The sequence below is a fragment of the Mus caroli genome, chromosome 5 (genome assembly GCF_900094665.2).
Source record: "Mus caroli chromosome 5, CAROLI_EIJ_v1.1, whole genome shotgun sequence".
Classification (NCBI taxonomy): domain Eukaryota; kingdom Metazoa; phylum Chordata; class Mammalia; order Rodentia; family Muridae; genus Mus; species Mus caroli.
Genome location: NC_034574.1, coordinates 39040194 through 39063305, shown reverse-complemented (window position 1 = coordinate 39063305; position 23112 = coordinate 39040194). Strand labels below are relative to the sequence as shown.

General features: G+C 41.4%; 1 protein-coding gene across 8 annotated transcripts in view; it reads left to right on the top strand.

The window, feature by feature from the left end:
* Positions 1-23112, top strand: part of Ldb2 (LIM domain binding 2) — a 337912-nt gene that overhangs the window by 117878 nt on the left and 196922 nt on the right. For all 8 annotated transcript variants that reach the window (XM_021162308.2, XM_021162311.2, XM_021162310.2 and 5 more), the window contains exon 2: positions 15514-15616. In XM_021162308.2, the coding sequence (XP_021017967.1) occupies positions 15514-15616 (103 nt within the window). The remainder of the gene's footprint in view (positions 1-15513; positions 15617-23112) is intronic.

Sequence of the window (23112 nt, the reverse complement as noted above, 5' to 3'; positions counted from 1 at the left end):
TATGTCTGGATCTATCTATGTGTGTGTCCATGCATGTGTGCACCTGTATATGTATGCACATGTATACTGTCCCTCAGGTGCTGTACACCTAAAACAATCAAAAACAAAAACAAAAAACAACCTTTCTCTCTGCCTTGTTCTTAACTTTCGTTGTCTGACACAGGATCTTTCACAGGCTTGGAGCCTGCCAAGTAGAACAGAATGGCTGGACTCTGAGCCCCAGAGAGCCACCCATTTCTGCTTCCACAGCACAAACACACTTGCCTTTATTATTTTTTATGTGTATGAGTATATTGTTTGCATGTATACCTATGTACCAAGTGCATGCTTGGTACTCGGATTTCCTGTGACTGGAGTTATAGATGGTTGTTAGCCACCATGGGAGTGCTGAGAATTGAACTGGGTCCTCTAGAACCCCAGTCAGTGCTCTTAACTGCCGAGCCATCTTTCTATCCCCAACACCTGGCCTTTAAATGTGTTTGAACTTAGGTCTCTTTACAGACTAAGCCACCTTAGCCCTGGAGCTACTTCTTAGATAGGATATTGTTAGTTCTATCCACTCTTTAGTTGCTTTGATGATACCCAGTCACAGTGAGAAGGTCTACTTAGTACAGGTTAACATGTGTTAACAACATTGAAAAAGCAATCATAGACACATTCAAAGTAGCATTACCCAAGTATCTGAGCACCTGGGACTCAGTTGGACATGCAAAATTAGCCATTTCAGGGGTGTAAATTTGAATTTTGCTTTCATTTGCAAGTGACGTCAATCAAACTTCTTGACTTTTCCTGAACTTCATTTCTTCTTTTGTAAATTCTAGTGCCACTTGTCGTTTTAGTCTAAGTACTGGAAAGCAATACTCTTCCTCCTCCAGAGAAAAGATCTAGTAATTCTTATCATTGTCCTTATTTTCACTCTGATATGAAAATATAAAGTCTAGGGACATGTAGGTAATGTTTACATGTTTGTCATGTTAATTTTTATATGTATTTGTCATCCATAAATAGTTTTAGTGTTGTTAAACACTTTTATTCAAAATAGATGTACATTCACTGGAAGTTGGAGCATTCTTGGGTGTTTATGAATCTGGTACTTGCATGTTGGGTAATTTTGTGCAAATTGTCTAACTTCCTCGAGTCAAGGCACAAATAAAACAAATGAGATGCTGTATGGGATATTGTATGTCCAGCATTGATCTCTTTCGGAAAATTGATTAGGTGCAGAAAAGATAGTCCTTGGATTCCAGGTGCTCTAGCCGGTGCTGGCAGAAGTTGTTTGGGACAATCCTATGTAGACCAATGGGAAGGGAGCAGTGGTCATGCAGAGGTGGGGTGAGGACAGGCAGTGTCAAGCACATCAGTGCCTGTAAGTGTGGAGAGCAGCAATAAGCAACCTGTGGATAATAGAGCTTTTAAGGGAAGAAGAATTATTGTACAGGTGTTATATAGGTTAAGATGATACAGCACATTTGTGTTCTCACCTTCTCCCTCTCCAAGCTCTCTCTGCGTGTGTGTGTGTGTGTGTCTGTGTGTGTGATGCCTGTATGTTAATATCTTTCAAAGGTGACTGTTGATTCTTCTGGGAGAGAGTTCCAAGATAGTTCTGATAGTTCACACACAACTACCAGGATCTGAGGTCCTTACCCATGTAGAAGACCTCTTTGACACTGGTTGCCAAGTCAAAGATATGCCTTAAGTTAGTACAATGGACATTGGATCCTTTCTCTTTGTATGTGGTATATTAGTTGCTTTGCTCATCACTGTGATAAAATATCTTTCAGAAACAACTTAAGGGATGAGGGCTTATTTGAGTTTACAGCTTCAGAGTGTGTAGGTCATCATAGCAGGAAAGGGGTGGTGGCTGGAGATGCATGGTCAGTGATGATAGGAACCTATAGTGTGGCTTTTTACACATCATAGCAGATGAAAAAGTAACAGCTGGACCCAAATTAGAAATCAGTATAAGTTTCAAAGACCTGTTCCTACTGAATACAACATCCAACTAAACTCACATTCCTTCCCAAACAGTGCCTACACACACACACACACACACACACACACACACACACACACACACACACACAGCCACACATGATAACAAGGAATAACAAGCATGGCGCCTCCGCAAGACACAGAGCTCAAAGTCAAGAAGCTGTTAGGTTCAGTGATGTCAGGGAGAAGACAGGATGAGGAGAATGGATTTGTTTGCTGAGAGTTATGGGAGCTATCCCTGGAGCTATGGGAGCTATCCCTGGAGCTATGGGAGCTATCCCTGGAGCTATGGGAGCTATCCCTGGAGCTATGGGAGCTATCCATCCCTGGAGTTTTTAAGACACTGTTGAGAAGCAGAGTATTAGAGATCCACCTTTTTCTCACCTGTTTACCAACAAATGTTTTTACTGAAAAAACAAAAACAAACAAACAACAACAACAAAAAAAATCAATGACACTGTCCTGAGTAGGCAGTGGTTTAGTTTTATCACCATTTTCGAATTACAAAATAAATAGCATTATTGACAAATCAGGATTATGTTATGGGAATGACAGGCTCACATCCCTTAATTTTTTATGCTAAATTGATTTTTGGTTGTTTGTTATTTGTGGTAGGCATGATTCCCCATCAAAGACGGTCACTTGTATATCAAGCCTTTTGACATTCAAACTGATAATTCTTTGAGATACGCAGGCGGGACTGTTTGTTTGTCATATGATCTGTCTTCTTGGTGTATTTTTACAATGCCTCACTTTTCTGAAGGTAAAAAATGTCAGATACTCTCTCCTATTTTCTACTAGTAGTTTGAAATTTATTTTCTACCGCCATGTGCTTATTCCATATAGAATATATTAATTACTAGAGGTATAATCTGTTTTTTTTAACATTTCAAAAAATAGTGACAATACTATTGAGCAAATGTTTCATCCTGACCAGGTTCATAGTTCCAGACATGTAATTCCTTCTATTAACAGACCCCATGGTCAATAAAGAAATAACTGATTGAACCCATAAGCATTGTGCCACTCCAGTCCCTATAGGGAAGTCTTGCTGGGAAGGTCAGTACTGTAGCATACAGGTTCTAACCTTGGGGAAGACCTCAGGTCTCGTGTCTCTTCTAGGACTTCCTACTACTGTGAAAGCTAGCAGGCAGGGAGAGATTCTTGGCCAGATTGATTTTTTTTCTAAGTCCTATACCCAAAGTGAATGATGTCTTTAGCAGTGGCGTCTCACCCGCTGACCCTGCTGCCTGACCATGCTCTTTCTGTTTTTCACCCATTTTCTAAGTGTGCGTCTGCTGCTCTCTTTCCCATTCTGTCCTATCGCTCTGCCTCTACAGCCAGTCTTCTTCACTGCATATTATAATGTACAAATACTGTGTTGGTGCTATAAGCTGTATGTAAACAGTATTCTTAAAATTTCTATTTTCTTTCTAGTGTCCATATAGTTTCTTGAACCATTCTTGCATGGTAAAATAAGCACATTGTTCCTGACTCTTTTTTTCCCTATTATGAGTACTCCCATGGTGAATAATTTTGCGTATAAAGCATTTACATATTTTTGGATTATGTTTTTTGGATGGATTCCCAGGAATAGAATTACTGAGTCAAAGGGCATGAATATTTTTAATTCTTTTAATTCATGGAATGTATTTATTTAAATATTTCAATGGAATAAAGATTCTGGTAAGCCCCTGGTACTCTATTGTGTGTTTGCATCGAATTGGACCATGCCAACCCTCTGTGTGCCTTGAACAGTAGGGTCTCACCACCTTACCCTCCTGTCTAACAATACTCTGTTGGAACTCCCTCCCCGTGTGCACTTGTTTTCCTGTCTATCCTACCTTTCTGCCTCTCTGGCCAGTGTTCTTCATTTACATTATAGGGTACAAATAGGTCTGCAGGGCTATAAGCCACAAGTAAACATTACTTTAAATAATTCCCTGTGGAAGTTTAAAGGGAGATTAGAATATTCTCTTCAGTGAATTTATTTTTATTTTATTATTTTTTATCGTTCCATATTTTTATTGTTTATCATGCTTCTTGTATATTCATTTATTCTGGTAGTCATTTAATAAGCACCCATCCTATATACTTCATGGTAAAGAATAAACAGGGTCTCATGAATCATTTTCTCATTGACAAAACAATAAACAACAAACCAATCAGTGGAATGCTTCACCGGAGGGAGGCAGGCTGATGTTACAGGGAGTCCATGGGTTGGATGATCTGAAGTGACAACGAACCTGAGATTGGATTGACAAGGAACAGAAAACTACACCAAAGTTCAGGAAAATATACACAGAGCCTCAGAAGGGTAAACTGGCCCAGAGCACCCTGTAGAACATGGACTGTGGCCTGCGACAGAAGGAAGGAGTCTATGGGAAAGACCAAACCCTCAGCAGTGTAGGGAAGGTAAATGAGATGGGGTACCAGACAAAGTCCCAGGTCTACAGCTCTGTATGCTCAAGGCAATAAGCAGCTGTGAGGACTGAGGGGAGGGACGCACTAAGACAGTGAACAGATTAGAGTTACAATTGAGAGGGCCTGGCTGCAGCCCTGACTAGTCAGAGGCCAGTGTGTCCTTTAGCAGAGGGTCAGCAGCCAGTTGGAACTGCCGTCCTTGAGGGAAGCTGGAGACTGAAAGACTAGGATGTCATGCATATAAAACACCCAGTGAAAGAGCTCTCGAAGAGAACAGAAAGGAGACATTGGAATATCATCAAGATGTGTTGAGGTTCTATTTTAGGATTTTTTTCTCTGCACAACAACGTGTCATTTTTCCCCAACCCCAGAGAAAAATCAGTTGGGCTTTCTTTTCTAATGGCATTCTGAGGCCTGAGTCCTAGCATAGTCCTCTTAGGTTTGGTGCAGATCTAAAGAAAGATTTATCATTTGATCAACCATTTTGATACATTTGGCATGGGTCAGGGAAAAAAAAGCTGTTGAATCTTTCTAGTTTTCCCAGAGCTGTTCTCATCTGCCTGTGCTTTTGCAGGAGGACAAAATGCTGCCCATGATTCCATGGTGAGGTCTTGTCAGTATATCCAGTTAGTGCCGCCTCATGGAATCTCTGCCACTTGGGACGACTAATGCATTAGGGTATGATGTCATCTGACATGTGGTGGTCCCCACTACAGAACTGCCAACCAGGAGACCTATGCACCTAGAATGACACATCACTGGATCATTTGCAAGACAGCTTCACATAGGGTCTCCTGTATATTATTTTTGATATGTTAAATGGCATTCTTCCATGCTTAAGCATAAAATAAGAAAATGAATTTCACAGAAAAGAGCCCAGCAAGTCTCCCGCATTGCCATTTAATTGGTCTGGGACCTTGGATCTTTTTCTTTTTAAATTAAAATACAATTACATAGTTTTCCATCTCCTCTTTCCTTTCTCCAGTCCCTCACATTTACTACTCCCTTGCCCCCTCTCAATCATGATTTCCTTTTCTTTGTTATTGTTACACACACACACACACACACACACACACAATGCCTAGCCCATTCAGTGTTAACTTGTATTTCAGGTGTGATCTGTTGGCATTAAATAAATAATTGGGGTGCCCATCCTTGGTAAAGACTCTTTCTCTAGCTCTTAGAATTTCTTAGTTGTCAGTATTTCTTTGTGTAGTGGTGAGGCCCTGTGAGATTTCTCTCTACCATGCTAGGATGTCTGTTGGTGTTTTCTGAGTCTTAGGTGCAGGAGTTGTATTGTAGATGCATCCACTGGGGCTGCACACTCTGTAACTATGCATTCTCTGTATTTTGACTAGTTGTGGTTTCTTGTAATAATCTCCATCTGTTGCAAGGAAAAGGTTCTTTGAGGAGTGAGAGCCACACTTATTTGTGGGTACAGTGATAAATAGTTTAAATGCAGTTAGGTACTGTGGGAGTTTAGTGGAGTGACAGTAATAAGTGCTCTTCTAAGATCCATGAGTTCACTAGCCTCCAGTAATTGGCCAAGTTTCCAGTATAAGGCATGATTTCCTTCCTGTTGAGCATGCCTAGGTCCACCTAGAGAGTTGTTGGTTATGGACAAGAGGTGGGTCCCACTATTGCTCCCGTAGTGCTATGGTGTCATATCGTGCTTAGTGCATATCATGCTGGTTGTCACTGTGGTTCATAGGCACACAGCTGGGTGGGACTATTGGTTGCTTTCTTCCCTTGGAAGTTTGTAGAGCATCATTCAGTGTTAGGAAAGCTAGTTCTCGGGAGGGGATTTTTCAGGTCAGACCTAGCTCAGCTCCTCTGGACCTTTTGTTCGGTGTTCATGTTATCTTCAGCAATGGGGACTTTTCTCAGTCTCTGAGAAACCACAACAGTGATATATACTGTTTGGGGAGTCTCTTGGGCTCTCCTTACTGAAAACTTGAAAGGGGTTTCTCATCTGGATATTGGTTGGTTTATTTTTAAATTATCTCTTAAATTATAAGAGATTATATACCTCTTGTGAGTTGGGCCCATTTTTTTAATATCCTAGAGATTAAAGTTTCTCCATGAAATTGTGATAAGGAAGTCACTAACCTAAGAGGGACATTGTGAAGACTAAAGGCCACATATAGTGAAGAGAAGTACTTGTATTATTGTTGGTTACACACCTGCCAAGTGTCTTGTGTCTTTGCAAAACAAAAGGCACAAGTAGAGATTGTAAGATCTCGGCAGGAATGCAAATGTAAAAAGGAAAAAATTATTTTCTTCCAACTGTGATAAGTCTGGTGGCAAAGGGCTTAATTTGGGAAGCAAAAGCACATACCACACACACACACACACACCTCTTTTTGATGATGCAATGCAACGTTTGTTATTGCAATGTTCATAACTGTGATTTATTGAGTCAAAGTTGGAAAAGGAAATGCATGAAATCCTTAGGTATTTTTCTGGGAAAAGACAAAGATCTATCTTTTACTGAAGAGACATATGGACCTGAACCAGAGCCAGGGCCAGGGCTTCCTGTAATTTTTACTCTGCCGCTTTTCCACAGAGGCATCTACTTGAATCGGGTTGAGTATAGCAACTCCATTCTCCATGGAAAACCTTTGATTTCGAAATTCCAAGATGCTCTGTCGACAGGGACAGTTTCCTGTCATGGCAACATGCAGTTTTTGGATGTCTCTGAGGCTGATAGCAAACATTTACCATCAAATAAAATACAGTTTAGCTGAGAATAAACAAGATCAGAGTTGATCATTTGAGAAGAATGGAAGCACGGAAGGTTCTGTTCCCCTTAAAATACCCTACAGATAAGAAAGGAAGAGACGGAAAAGGAGAGGAGGAGGAATAGGAAGAAGAAAGGGGATTTAAAGGTCCTGCCGTTATCCACGTCTTGCTTCTGCAGTTAGGAGCTAGCAAGGGAAGATATGCCCAAACGCTTTACTTTGTTTCTCTGTTCACAGACTCTGTAGGGGTGTTGGAAAGCCTCATTTTGGGTTGTCTATTTGAGATGAGATGGGAAAGCTGCTCACATTCAGTGCAGTAAATAGTCATTGGAATTTCATGCCGCTGAGGTTATTTTGTGGGGTATGAGAATAGAGGTATATTACATCCATAGTGGGGAGTCCAAATGTAGACACCGAACTTCCCACATTTGAGCTCTTCCTTGGAAATGAATAGCTGTGTAACTGAGCACAAGTGGTGAAATTCCTGAGTCTTGATTTCTTTATCTGTGAAGTGGACACAGTAAGGAGACACATTGGATGGGTCTGCTCATAAAGCTTTAAGAACCTATAATATTGGGAAAGGTCAGAACAGCAGCTTTCACACTGTTCAGGGTTGACCATTATTATTAACGTGTTCTGAATGAACATGACTTATTTTTAAATTCACAATCTAGGAGAAAAGATAGCTAGAGATTATGAGAGCAGAAAGGGTTAGGCAGCATGGTGGCTGTTATCTATAACCTCAATACCTGGGGAAACTGAAGTAGGAGTATTGCTGTTAGCTTGAGGCCAGCCTGAGCTACATAAAGAGACCCAGCCACACAGTGAGACACTGTCCTAAAAATAAAAATATCCAATACTGAATGTAAGAGCGAAGGCAGTTTCTGAGAGATTTTTTTTCTGTCTCCTATCTATCTCAGTGTAAGAACAGGAACAACAAAGACATTTAGAAATGCAAGGGTGACCCTGATCTCTTGGTCTTCAGTTCGTTAGCTGATGTGTGCAAATGGGAGTGACTGAAATTCAGGTGAGATACAAATCAGTATGTACAGCCAGTATGTGTGCGCAGAACAGGTGTCATGAGACAGTCTTCTGCCTAAACCACAAGGTACTGAAGCCACTCAACACCCTTCCCACCTCCCTCTCTCAGACCCCTACATAACACTCTCTACTTTGACCTGGTTTAGTTTAATTAAACCACACACACACATTTTTAAGGAGCAGATGCTTTAAGTGTAGCTCATTCTTTGGAGGGGGGTATATGGGTACCACGTGATGAATGGTTGCCATGGTAATTTCTCATTATTGTTGAATTGAAAAATAATTACTCTGGCAAAAATCCCCCGTAACCTGTCAGTGTTTAAGTTAAAGATGCCGGGGGGCATCCCCAGTACCAAGATCATGTTTTTGGTGGAGAGGGACAGAGTGGAAATGGGAGAGAATTCGGGATGGGAGCAAATACCTCTGTGGATTGTTTTAATATAATTAAGGATCATTTCTGCTATTTGGCATGAGTGTGTCTCTCATCCTGATGTATGACTTGGCTGTCAGTGGGACTTGGGCTCACCTGTGAATGGGACAAAAGAAATAAGAATTTTAATCGCTTAAATGCATATGGGGGATTATTTAGGATAGAGGAGCTTCGATGGTATTTTTACCTAATTAAAATATATGAGAATTGTCAACAGTACTGCCCTTGCCAGTCCTCCATCCTAGTTAATTTTGTGTTTATTTGCCTGGAAATCGCTATATAGCTTTCTAGGGTTGAGGAAGAAATCCAGTTTTTACCTGGAAATATCCGTTGAACACTAGCCAGGGAGTTCAAATACAAAGCAGCAGCATGGATGGAAAGTGCCTGTTTGCTGGGAAAAGACAGGTCCCTGGAACAGAAGCTGTATGCGACAGGTGCACAGCTAGACAAGCACATGAATTAGGGGGTCTGGAATCCCATCACTCTTCGGGGTCACTGCACAGGACCATGATGAACTTGGGCTTTCTACGACAGTGCCAAGATGTGTCCTCCTTTTGGGGTAAGAAAGCTCCTAGCATAGCCCTCCCCTTTGAATTAAGAACAGACTTTTCTTCCGATCTCAATCATCCTTCTGCTCCACTGTTTCTTCTTCTTGGACACATAGATGTAGAGGCTCTTCCTCCTGGCAGAGCCAGTGTCTGCTTTGTAATTCCATTGCAGTCTCTATTGATCCCACTTAGAAACACATCACTTAAAGGTTCTCTTTGTTTCATTTCTACTTGTGCATCCATCCATCAAACTAGAAGTCTTTAATAGTGAAATCCAAGCTCTTCCTAATCAAAGGACCAAGGAATCAGCCCAGCATGTTCCCCTCTTCTAGGCTACTTCAGATATCAGTCCCTGAGAAACTCTTACACATTTACAGAAATCTTGCCACCAAGGTTCTCACTGCCAGTCATGGTGGCAAGATGTTTGATATTGTTAGTGGAAAAATGTTTAAAGAAAGTTAATATATTCATTTCATGCAGTAGTGTTCGGCGAATATAAGAAAGTAAGAGCCGGGTCTCTATAAAGTGGATGGCTCTCCAAACAGATAATTGAGGTCTGGGCATGTAGCTCAGTGATAGAGCACTTGGTTGGGCATGCACAGAAACGTGGGTATGAGCCCCAGCAGAACAAAAGAAACTAAATCTACAAACAAAGCAATTATATTTTCAGGCCCATCAAGATGACTCAGCAGGTAAAAGCCCTTCTAGCCAACCTGATGTCTGGAATTCCATCCCTGAGGACCTCATGGGAGAAGGAAAGAAGCATAGGTTGTGCTCCACGCATGTGTCATGGCAGTTGTGAGCCCTTCTCCACGTACACAAAACAAACAAACAAACATTTCTTTCTTAATAAACTAGATAATTTATAATTAATAAATAATAATTAATTATAAAACTCCATTAATAATAAAAACTATTTAAAGAAGAGGAGAATAATATATTTTAGCACTTAAAACATTGGCAACAATAGAATTGCATATCATGTAATTAAGTATGCATTTAAATTAGAATTGAGCTAGCAAGAATCATTCCATTTTTAGGAGACAATTGCCCCCGGGGGCAGGGGAGGAGAGAAATATACTGTATGATATGGGGACCCGAGGCATTTATTTTTATTTATTTCAATTCATTAGAAAGGAATCCAGCTTATCATTGAACAGTTGTCAGCTCAGGAGAGTGGGCTTCAATCTTCATCATCCTGTGCTCTGCTCTTGAGTCGTTAAAGTAAATAAATCCGGGCTCATTTGAATGTGTTCGGTAATGTGTTCATGTGCTATAAGGAAGCATACCTGAGAGCCTGTTCCAGAATGACAGGAGTGAGAGACAGGCTTTGAAGCTTCTGTCTGAATGCTAACTTTGGCCCTGCCCCTCTGTGGCCCTGGTTGCATGTGTGGGAGGGAGGGGGGAGGGGTTGGAGAGGGGGAGGGGAGGGGGAAGGAAGAGGAGGGATGGAGAGGGGGAGGGAAAGGTTATACTGTGGAACCAATTCTTGACATAAACACTGCTTCCATCCCCGGCTTCTGCACTCAAAATCCCCAGCTTCTTACAGGACTCCAGGAATAAACCCATTAGCTTGGTAGGGCCTCACCTGGCCATTCCAGTTTCTTGTTCATCTCTCCGTTACTCATTTCTACAAAGAATCTGGCCAGAGATGGAAAGATAACGATACACAGAACCCCTCCTTAAGCTCTGCAGGGCAACAGTCAGGACTGTGCCTACGCATGCTGCAAGACCATGAGTCAACAGCAGTTTCCTGTGCACTTCAGTGGGGGGCTAAATTGACAAGCTACACTAGGCCAGGGAAAGGCAGAAGTGGAGAACAAGATTTGATGTTTGCCTGATTTCCCAGTCCATAAGAACGACACCATACCACATGACTGGCGATGTAGCTAGAGAGCTAAGAGCCACGTTTCTACCAGGTCATACTCTTGGATATTCTGGCAAGGGTTCTAATTTCATTCAGCAGGGGACACTGTGGCTGTAACCTTCCATTTTTAGAAAGGCCTAGCCTCTTCAATGCATAGATTGCTACCCAGTCCCAGAAGCTATAGCAGGCAGCAAGAGGAGGTCAGTACCAGAAAAAAAAATAGGTGACGGGAAGTGGGTCCCCAAAGTCATAAAGGCTGGAGGAGGAAGCATCTTCTACGACAGACACATCCTTGAAGGTACGCCAGCTGTCTATTAGCTCTCACTCCCGTGATCCATTTCACGGTGAAAAAGAAATCACTTCAGCAGAAATTGGAGGGAAAGGAGCACGTGGATTTGGAATTAGACAGACTGTGTATAAACTTTCTCACTACTGTCTTATTTTTAATTTTATTGAGCAGCTTAACATTTTGAGGATTTAGATTTCTTTACAAATAATGTAAGCATCAAGTGAGATACTATTCAGAACAGAGTTTACCAAACAGTCACTACTTGCAGCTTTCTTCTCAGTCCTCACAGACCACCCGGGTTAGTAGTCCCTTAACAAAGCAACCAACATGCAAAGGGGTGGATTGGCGAAGGTCATTAAACTATTAAGAGACAGAGTTTATATATTCAAGTTAGGGTGACACAGAGGTTAAAGACATAAATTCCCATAAGGCCAAGAGTTCCACTTGTTGGAAGCAATTAGGGCAGTTATGAATACAAGGTAGTTTATTGCATGTAAAACACTTAGAAACACTGGGTTATGGGTCCTGTTCCTAACCCACAGGTCTTGGTGTGTGGGCTTTACACAGCTTCCTTTATGAACAGCTGAAACAGGACTGTAAATTTTTTCTTTTCTTTATTTTTTATTTTTTGTTTTTCTTCCAGTTCTTTTTTCTCCCCTACATAAATATTTGTATCCTTATAATTAAAGATTAATAAAAAAAAACTTTGTATGCATGTGTTTTTCTAACTTAAAATGTAACACAGAATTTTTAAATTTAAGAACTATTATTATTATTATTTATTATTTTTATTAGTGTGTGTGTGTGCGAGTGTGCATTTACATGTGTGTGTGTGTGTGTGTGTGTTTGTGTTTGTGTTTGTGTTTGTGAAAACAATATGTTTATTCTCTGGCACACATGTACAGGTCAAAGTACTACTCTTACGAGTCAGTTCTCTCCTTCCACTGTGGGTTCTTGGATTGCATGTATGTTTTCAGGCTTACATGCCAAGCATCTCTACCTACTAAGCCATCTTGCTCGCTGAAAACATAGCAAAGAATTTTTATGACAACTGAAAATCAGACAAAAACCAAAAGGTCAACGAACAGTGAAGCTCGCAGGACAGTTTTGTCCAGTGAGGTTCCTGGGTTGGGGTATAGTAAGGTATGGGTACAATAAGAAGTGTTATTAACTCTGTCAGTAAAAAGAGCCAGTATTTCATGGGCATGGCGATATGAACTCAAATATTCCATATGTATTTGTGGGTGTTCTTTGAAGATGTGTAACAACACCAATTGTTCTAGGGTACTGCTCCTGCTGTACCCTTGCATATCAACTCTCCTGCAGTTTGTTTGAATCAAGTGACATCCATCCCAGGGTCATATCCAACTTCTATTCTCACTCACGGAAGCTTTGTTGAGAATCGGTAATCCACAGTCAGTTCCCAACCTTACTTTAGCCCAAGCATAATCTATTCTCCCAACAGTCTACTTCAGCCTGGCCTTCTCCTTAATATTTGTGTTGTACTAGTTCGTTTTTCAGCTGTATCTCCTAGCCCAAGTGTCAGATCACTTGGATGGGGAAAAATTCCAACCAATGAGCAAGGCAAAAACATGGCTTTCTAGTTTCCACTCAGGTCTTTAACTAAATGCTGGAGCCTGGTCTATGGGCTGCAAATGAGTGAAACGTGAAAATGAGCTTGATTCATTCATAAATTGTTTCATAGGATTCATTTTCTGATGCAGTTCCTATGAACATGGAGTGGCTCCTGCCCTTGAAATCATGTAGAAGTGATGGACAGAGGCAAAGAAATGTCATTTTCTTGATCTTCATGGGATTCTATGTCTGCAGGAACTTTAAAGCCTCTAACCAAGTTCATTCTAACAGCTACCCCAACTAGGGGATATTATTTTGATAACATTTGTATTTGTGATTATTGGCATTTTTTTTTTTACAAAGTCAGTTAAACTACCCAAGTTCTAATAGCCAGGAAGGGAAACTTGCACCAGTGGCATAGCACCTAGCAACCGTGGGCATGAGGCCTGCCAGCACATTCTACACTACACAGCAGAGAGCAACGGGAAGAATGGGACCCAAGGCGGGATATATTCTTGCTGTTCCTTATTCTCTCTTCCTAATGTGAAATTCTCCCCTTTCTAAGACTGGTTAGGGGCATGTGGCAGGAGCACAGAGGTAGAGAAACGTCTTAGACACCCTGTGTTTGAACATGCTTAGTAGGGTAGATTTCCCACTGAGAGTTTAGATTTTACAGTTGCAAAGCACAGAAAATGATATGAGTAACCACATTCCTTCATGGAACCACTTCTGTAGAGAATACCATGGGCCTGACACCATTCTGTAGGCTAGAGGATGCAGGAGAGAAACAGCCCAGATCCCTGAAGCTAATCCCTGTGCTGAAGAAGAAAGCAAAGTAAAAACAAATATAAGAGATTTGTGGATTAGATAGCAAGACACAGGAAAAGGTGTCAGAATAGCATTAGCCAGACAAAACCACTGGGTTCATCATTCCAAATGGGGTTTATTTCCCAAACTGATGTCTCTAGTTTCACACTCGTGGAGTTTTCTAAATGTTCTAGAAACTTCCATAACATAAAGCTTATGTGGTGTGAATGTCTCAGAAATGGTCAAGGCTGCCTTTACATTACTAATTTGGTGTTCTGCTAGTGGACGTTGAGGGCAGAACCTGTTTTTTAAATTCAGATGTTTACCTATATGGCACCAAACATAGCAAGTGATCAATAAAATACTTTTAGAAAAGAGAACAGAGTGGTAGTTTGAGTGAGGGTCTGCTCACTATCCTGGGGTTGTTTTGTTTAGTGTTGTATTTTCTGAAGGAAAGCATTGGCCTTAATGTGGCTATTGGGTGAAATCCAAGGAAAGAGACAGAAATATTCATTTGTCTGAGCTTCTTCCCTTCTGTGGGAGAGGGCAGCATCAATCTTCCCAGGCTTCTTAATTGTTCTTGTGAGGAATGGAGGCTCATTCCTGAGGCTTTCCAGTGACAACAACTTAAATGTTTTCTTAAGCAGGACAGCTTAATGGTCAGCTGGGAGGTTTCAGTGTCTCCACTAGGTCCCTAGTCTTGGGGGAATATGGAAAAGATCCTAGTAAGCAGTGGTCCCCCTCACCCTCCGAACCCCTAGCTCCACTCATCTGACAGGCAGCTGGGAGCTATCTTTCCTCCAGTCTGGCACCAGAGCAGACAATCTGGGGAAAAAGGTTTTGCTTAAAAATTTGGGGTAAATTGGACACTAGCTTCCTTTAAACTGGACCCTGTGTCCACTTCTGTTGTGGGTCCCCTTATCCCTTGGGGATCAGTGGTGATTTGAGTGGCCTTCAGCTGCATTCTTCCTAAAGTGTTTTCTAGACAACAAGGAAAACATTCAATGCAAGAGCAACAGACTTAGTGAATGGCTTCCTGAGTTCTCTTAAACTTTTCTATTTTTCACAGTTGCTTTAATAACAAACAAGTTATTGCCTTAAAAAAAAATCCTTCAAAAAATCCACAGGCATGAGATAGTTGCTTCTTCATTTTTGTGTGTTTGTGTGTGTGAATGATGCAATGCCTGTCTGTTATAATGATAACATTATATGAAAAGAAAACCCATAAATATTCCTATTTCATCAAATCATTTAAAAAAAAGACCATCCTTAACCTGGTTGTAATATTGTGTATATTTTCCACTGATAAATGTGGACTCTCAAGACAGCAGACAGCAAACGAAAGAAACTAAAGCCACAATCTTGAGTGTATTTATATCAAACAAACGCCCTTTCATAAAGACACTGCCATTGCTTTGCAGAATACATTTTAAAAATTTCTCCAAATATCTCCTCAAAAATTAATATTTAGTTGGTTGAGTTGGTGTTAGTTTGTCTAGTGAACTGGAATTTGTGCCGCAGTTGAAGCAATTAATTGAAAAGGGACTACAAACTACCAGCCTCCTCCCAGAACAGTCATATACATAATCATATGCTAAGTAAGGAGCCATGGTTTTGGTTTGTTTGGTTGTTTGCATGTTTGTTTGTTTGTTTGTTTGCTTTCTTTGTTACCCCTCCTCCTCCAATGCTCTCCCCCCCACCCCCGCCCCCGCTTGCTTCTTGGTCTTTATTGAAATAAGTGCTGCCTTTGCCTTTGCCTTTGCCTTTGCCTGTTAAATGAATGGCCTGTCTCTTTGCAGGACAGTGACAACCTCTGGTGGGATGCGTTTGCCACTGAATTTTTTGAAGATGATGCCACGTTAACACTTTCATTTTGTTTGGAAGACGGACCAAAGCGATACAGTAAGACAGTAGTTCCTTTTCCTAACATTCCCTCTTGTTTTTGTGGCTGCAAGGCAACAACAGGAGTCTGAGCGTGACATGCTGAACTGTCAGCTTGAAAATCGGACCACTGCCCCACAGTGCGCTTGCGTCCCACCAAGGCACTGTTGGGAGCGGCAGCCCAGGTCACCATTGTGAGACTCCCTTCTGAGGCTTAGACTGTTCTAGTATTTGCTGATTTAGAGAGTGGAACAAATATGCACCAAGGTGCCCAATGAGAAGCAGGCAACAAAAAGATAGGGGTTTGGCATGTGTCTAGTCAGCTACTCCCTTTTATGCCTGAGGGTTCATGCTTTTACTTGTGAAGGTTTCCTTTAAAAAACTAAATAAAATCCCTCACCATCACAGTATCATCCCCATCCTCTTATTTCTGCTTATCCAGGATCTCAGGTATTTATTTGACAAGTGCTATCTTCTCTCGAGCATAGGGGAAGCCACAGCTGGTTTGAACGCACAGTTTTGGATTAGTGTTGACAGAATTATAGTTCCTTGTCTTTCTGTCGAATGATAACTCTGTAAGGATCCCAAAATTACAGCCGGTGGCACCTTGGGAAACAGCTGATCTGTCCTGATTAGGTTCGGCCAACTTGTCAGGCATCAGATTTGCCAGTTGTACTATCAGACCAAGAGCCTTAGATACATCAACACAAACGCAATTAATGGTCACTTACACTGGAGAGAGACACGCTTTCAGAATCAACAGGACTCGTGTGAAAGAAACTGTCAGAGGGGAAAACAGTCCCACGTCGCAAACCCCCGAGATGATGGTGGAACTTACATAGCGTGAAACAGTCTGTCCAGAGCTCTTGACAATTGATAGGGGATAGGTTCATGATAAACACAGCTCAAAACATTGACAGCAGCGGAATAGGTTCCCCAAGGGAATGATGCCTCTGGTTTTATTATAAGGGTGTTTTAAAGAATCTAGTATTATCTCATTCTATAGTGTGACAAATCAATTTATTGTGCTAATGTCCACATGTGGTGACTCAGTGGGGTCACAAAGGAGACAGTCAGGCATCATGGGTGTGTTGTCTTGTGGTAACCTGTTTTAGGGAATCTATTTAGATTTTGGTATTGTGGGCTCTTTTGAATGAGAGGGGCTGTATGCCAGACAATGATCTATGGGAGTATGTCGTGCCACATTGGTATTTCAACTTCGTAGAGGTCCTACTTCTCCCTTGTGAGTGCCCCAAGCCAGCGCAGGCTCTGGAGCAGCACTGTAGAAAGGATAGGATAGGAAATGACCTCATCAGTCCAGCAGTTCTTCCTTCCCCAGCTGTCTAAGCCAGTGCTGACTAATTTCTACCCAAGCAGTCATCACCCTCCAAGCTGTCTTGTTTTTTCATTCAGTTGCCTGTTTATTTTCTGAGGCAGAGCATGGATCACTTCAAGTTATCATTATTTTATGTTCCTGGGCTTTGTCAGGAGGAGACTCTGGAAGGGTCTGCTTGGAGAGCTAGAATTAACTAGAATTACAGTCTTAAAGCCTGTGCCAACAAAACAGATTCTTACTGTTCCTTCTGCCCATCCGATATCCAGACATCACCCAGGGTGAGGCAGGATCTGTGCTAGTGAGAGATCATATGTCCTTGAACAGGAGGAAATTCTTGACTGTGAACCACCATTGCCCAGGTTTCTTTGTTTCTTAGAGCCAAAATATTTCCCGAGTGGAGAAGAGAAACAAAGATGATTGACAGGCTGGAGCCGAGTCTCATCAGCAGTCTCGCTGACAGCCTGGTGATGTGTGCACCCGGCTGATGTGCGGACGACTGACAGCTGATTGACAGCCCAGGACTGGGATACAGAGAAGATGAAACTTGCCTAGAACATCTGACATGCTGTTTATGTGGGACTCTCAAACCTTGCCACCTTAACCCATTCTGGATGCAGGCGCCGTGCACCACGCTGGGAAGATGTCTGACTGTCCTTGGGCTCAAAGCTGAGGATTTTTTCCCCCTGATAACTACCAGGGAGCAGAAAATAAGACTTACCTATTAGATTTTTTTTTTTTTACTATCTGTAGAAAATTTTCCTGAATTATCCACACTAAACAGTAAGAAATATTCTGGGGTAATTTACAGCTTTCACTAGAACAGCTTCATATTCTCATCTTCCTCTGTGCCTTTAGAGGATCCTTGCAGTTATAAATTGTCCTAACTGTGAGTTACCCCAGCCCTGCAATATGTGTTTGCTATCCATCTCTTGCCCCTTATTCTAATGCTACCTCCAGGTGGATAGAGATTTTGTTGAGTGATGACTTCTCAGGCTGATACAAGAGTGCACATGGCATGATTGGTGTTCAGTCATACTCTGAGTGAGTGAACACGTGGATAGACATTTGGGGAAATATAATCTCATCAAGTGGCATGTGTGGCTGGCAAAACGAGCCTTAGCCGAGCTCTTTATGCCAGGTCTACTTCATCCCTAGGCCATGCTTTGCTGCCATTTTCAAATTCTCTAGGATGTATTGGGATCTACTCTAATAGGAAATACCCAGCAGTACCATAATTCTTTGGATCACTCAGTGGTCCTCCTCTGTCCTGACCCTGCTGCTCTGCCTACACAGTCCCCTATCCTTACTCTATCCTATTGGGTGGGACTACAAGTGGGATGCACTTGTGGATAAGCAGTTCATGTGGCATTGTCGGCATCTTCCTAGGAAAGTGGTAGTACTGAATTTGGAGAGTTGTAGAATTTGGGATATGACCTTGTTTCAGAGGCACCTTGCCGCTGCTGCACTCTTCCCAGGGAATGTAGAGATTTGCAGTTTCAGGGCTGTGGACCTCCCATAGATTAAGCAAATTCTCCAGAGGAAAGCAGACTGGTGGGTCTTTTTTGTTTTGTCTTGTGATGTCATCTCACATAGCCTAAGGCTGGCTATGTACTCCCTGGGAAGCTGTGGGTAACAGCATCCATCTCCTGGGTGCTGGGGTTACAGGTCTGCACTACTAAATCTACTTTATTTGCTGCTGAAGATCAAACCTGAGGCCTCAGACACATTACCAGTTACGCTCCATCCTAGCCCCAAGAATCCTTTTGATTTTGTAAAGGGAGATACATGGCTATCTTGGCTCAGGTGGGGATACAGAGTCACTGTCTGCTAATTACAAAGTCAACTGGCCAGTGTTTCTCTCTCTCTCTCTCTCTCTCTCTCTCTNTNTNNCNCACACACACACACACACACACACACACACACACACACACCCTGAGATGTGCACAGAGATACACACATCCTGTTCCTACATTACCCCATAATTAAAGGAAAAGAAATTATTTCAATATGCCTATTTTGATAAAATATATAAGGATCACAAATAATCACAATGATTTTTTTCAAGATAGAAGACCCAGGAAGTGATACATATTCTTTAAGCCCTTTTCATGCCTGCTTCGTGACTCTAATCCAGGATAGTGTTGTCAGTCCAGAACGAACATTCTAAAGTTAGGTTGATCACCCAGTGCTCCAAGAATCCTGCTTTTCTTTGCTCTTCTTAGACATGTAGCAGAATGGTGCTTGTCTGCTCTGTCGTCTCATGACTGTCACAATCATCTGAGTGACATGCTGCTTGGAGCCTTCTCAGCAGACCTAGTCAATGCCAGACACATTTTTTAGGAAATACATATATGGCTCACAATTCATTCACGAAAAATTTTCTTGGAAGTGGTGTTAGAGAAAGATCTAGAGGACCATGTAGTGTATGTGATAGAACCTCTCTTCTCCATGGCAAGAGTGACCACCTCAGGATTGTGCCAAATGAGCTGACATAATCAAAGAGCCTAGAACTATTTGTAGCACACTCACCAGCGTCTTTTATTGACAAGAATGAAGAGCCTTGGCTTCACCATGCCTTCTGGGCATTCAAGAAACCAGCCTTCTGGTAGGGAATTGGCCAGTGCAGTGTGTAGAGCTTGGTGCTGAAGGTTCCTGAGCAGGTGGGAGCCTACAAGTCCTTTCTGCTATCCAGATCCAGCCAAAATACAGCCACAGTGAGATTCTTTTTCTCTTTGTGGTCAACTGCTCAGTGAAGCCACTTCCACTTCCGTTCTTTACAGGATGAGCCAGAAGAGGAAAACAGAAAGAAGGCCTGTTAAACACAAGCACAGCTCTGTAGGTTGGAAATAGAGATTCCAGAGCACTTCATTAACATGGTTGAAGTTTGGGAGTGGTGAAACAAAGAAGAAAAGTCATCTTGTTGGCCTTCCTCATAGGAAAGGGGGCGTTGAGGCTGATCCCTGAACTCAACTCAGCTGCATGGTTTGGAATAAGCCATTTTGGAAGCATCTGTGGCTTCCTCCAATAAGCGAAAGCTTTGTGAGATGCTACATCAAAAGGTCTTTGCAGCACTTCAAGCCCCATGAAAATGTTTTGTGTGCCTCACCCCTTGCTACTTGATGGATAACCAATGAGCCTATTGCTCCTCCTAATCAAAATCCAGAACAATTTGGGTTAACTTCTGATTGTTCCCTTAACCCTTCTGTGTAATTTGAAGTCTAGGCTGAGGTTTCTCATAGTTATCCATTATATTCAAATTGTTCCATCTTGATCCCAAATTGGCTCTAAAATGAAGATTTGTGGAACAACCATCCACCTTCAAGGTCACGACAAGCAGGCACTATTTTGTAGCAGTTAGAAGCACATTTCACTTTCCAAAACAGAAAAGCATAAATAAAACAATTTAGGAATGCTTTTGTTCTCCATAGTCACCAGGTCTCATTAGCCTGAAATCTTGTCAATTGGTCCCTTTGTGGAGCAATTGCCACTCACCCACTTCTCTCCCAACTCTATTTTTCTTCTAACAATGAGTTTTCAATATTGACTAAGTTATTCAGACTAATCTTGCAATGTATGTTTTAATGTGTTATGAATTCAGAGATGTTCCCCTAATGTATCAAAGTAGCCTTGATCTCTCTCTCCTCAATGCTGTTGCTTCATTTACCCACCTGTGTTGTGTTTATTGTGGTTGTAGTATAAGAATTCTGAAACCATTTCCTTCATATTCCTCTCTCTCCCTCCCTTCCCTCTCCTTCACTTTAGCCTCATAGAATATTGTATGACTAAAGGTATATTTCTGGGGTAATCACTCCTTGATAATGTGCATAAGGCATTTGGGCACTACACATAGTAATGACTGTGGCAGGGATGTTGCCATGTTGTAAAGTTTTGCAAAGGATCAGGTATTGCAATGCAGTGGGAGAGGGCAATTGAAGGCCAGAATCTATGACTATCTTTTCTATGGACAGTATTTCCACAGAGTCCTCCTGAAACCTAGAAGGGTATAGTTCCATGTGTCCAGGGGCTGCACGCCAGCTGCTGAGTCACCTTAAGAGGCACATGACATGACAGCTGGTCATGAGGATCTGGTCCTCCAGAAAGTAATTTCATTTCCTGAATATTTGTCTTTCTCCCTCAAAGTATCAATGTCATGGTCTCAATTCACCTAGAATCATTTTGTGTCTGCTTGAATGTATTTGACTTCAGGTATTAATCATGTCTATATCACATAGTATTATGAGATGAATATATGGGTTACTTCAATGCTGGCCTTGATGCCAACAGGGAACATGGATTCATGAGTTATTTAATGGTTTAATAAATGAGTGCATGAATCTTATGGCACGATAGACATTAGGAATTAAAATAAAGGTGGGTTTTCACCATTTATCCCACTGATTAGCACAGAGAAGAAGGATGTCTGGTTTTAGCTAGCCTGAGAATCACATCTGTCTTCCTAGACAGTTGGTGGTCAATTAAGAGGAAAACCTGATATTAATGGAAGACTAAGTACATAAAGAAACAACCCCCAAACTACATCTGACCATCAGCAGTTGTGATGCCCAGGTCCCACTATGAGAGAATAAAGCTCTGGTTGAAATAAAACAAACAATTAAACAAAAAGAGTGCCAGTAACCTGTTGGGCAACCTGTGGTTCTAGATTTCCTTTACTGGGAATCGAAACTTTATTGTTAAAGAAATTATGTCCAATAAGACCCACTCAATAAGAAGATCCCAGCAGCTACTCACTGACTGCTCAGAACTACTTATTTTATACCACTTGATGATTCCATCAGACTTTATGTAGGAGAACAATGCTTCAGTACAGGGAAATGCCAGGGCCAGGAAGTGGGAGTGGGTGGGTTGGGGAGCAGGGCAGGGGGGAGGGTATAGAGGACTTTGGGAATAGCATTTGAAATGTAAATGAAGAAAATATCTAATTAAAAAAAAACTTAATCATTGAAGAAAGAAACAGCTTCCTCAGAGATGCCCTTCATGGTTAATGACAGGGATGCATCCCTGTGTGCATCTGTGACATCTCTATTGCAGAGTGGCACAGATGTCATGGTCTCAATGGCTCTGGACAGTATGAGTTGCACTAAGTGGTTTTTGTGTCTCTGGTCTCTAATGTGGTTTTACCCAGTTATACTTTTCTTTTCTTTTTTTTTGAGAGAAAAATGTTTTACTGTTGTGTTCCATAAATAATGACATTTGCTGCTTACTTTTAAATACTAAATGCCCTTTTATCATTTTGAAACTTAAAATCATGTATTTGACATAGTCAGGAGCTTGTAGATTGGTGTCATGCTTTGAACAGTTGCTGCATGCATATAAGAATCTATCCTCATTTTTCTAGAAACCCACTGTCTTTCAAAATACATTTTCTAGTGCTTCCAGTTCTAAGGCGAGGAAAGTAACGTGAAGAGCTGGTCCAGCTTTCCCTGAAATACAGAATCTACATCAGCAAAGAAAAGCATGATTCACTGAATTCATGCTCTTCGTTTGGTGATTTGGAGTGAGCATGCTTCTTTGTTAGCTTTTAGTAGCAGTTTCAATGTCTCCTCCAGTTATAATATATATTAGAATTGGTGCTATTACATTTAAAAAATTTAAAAGTCTTTAGTGATTACTTAATAAACACTATAAGCTGGGTTTATTTGTACATTCTGATAGTCTCAGAATTTAAGGGATTAGGGCACAAGGATTTCTGAGAGTTTGAAGCTAAGTTGGGGTTACATAGTAAGACACCATCTCAATACACAAAACAGAAAACAAACAAAATTACTGGAAGGTAATTAATTAACTAATTAATGTACAGTTTGAAATATACCTAAAGGTTTAGATAATAAATCAAAAACTAATTAGTAACACACGATAATAGCCTGCTTTCTGGAAATTTGTAGTGGTTTTTTTATTCACAACTGAAAAACACATACTTTTTTTTCCATTTTTTTATTAGGTATTTAGCTCATTTACATTTCCAATGCTATAAAAAAAGTCCCCCATACCCACCCCCCCCACTCCAGTAACCACCCACTCCCCATTTTTGGCCCTGGCGTTCCCCTGTACTGGGGCATATAAAGTTTGCAAGTCCAATGGGCCTCTCTTTCAAGTGATGGCCTATTAGGCCATCTTTTAATACATATGCAGCTAGAGACAAGAGCTCCGGGGTACTGGTTAG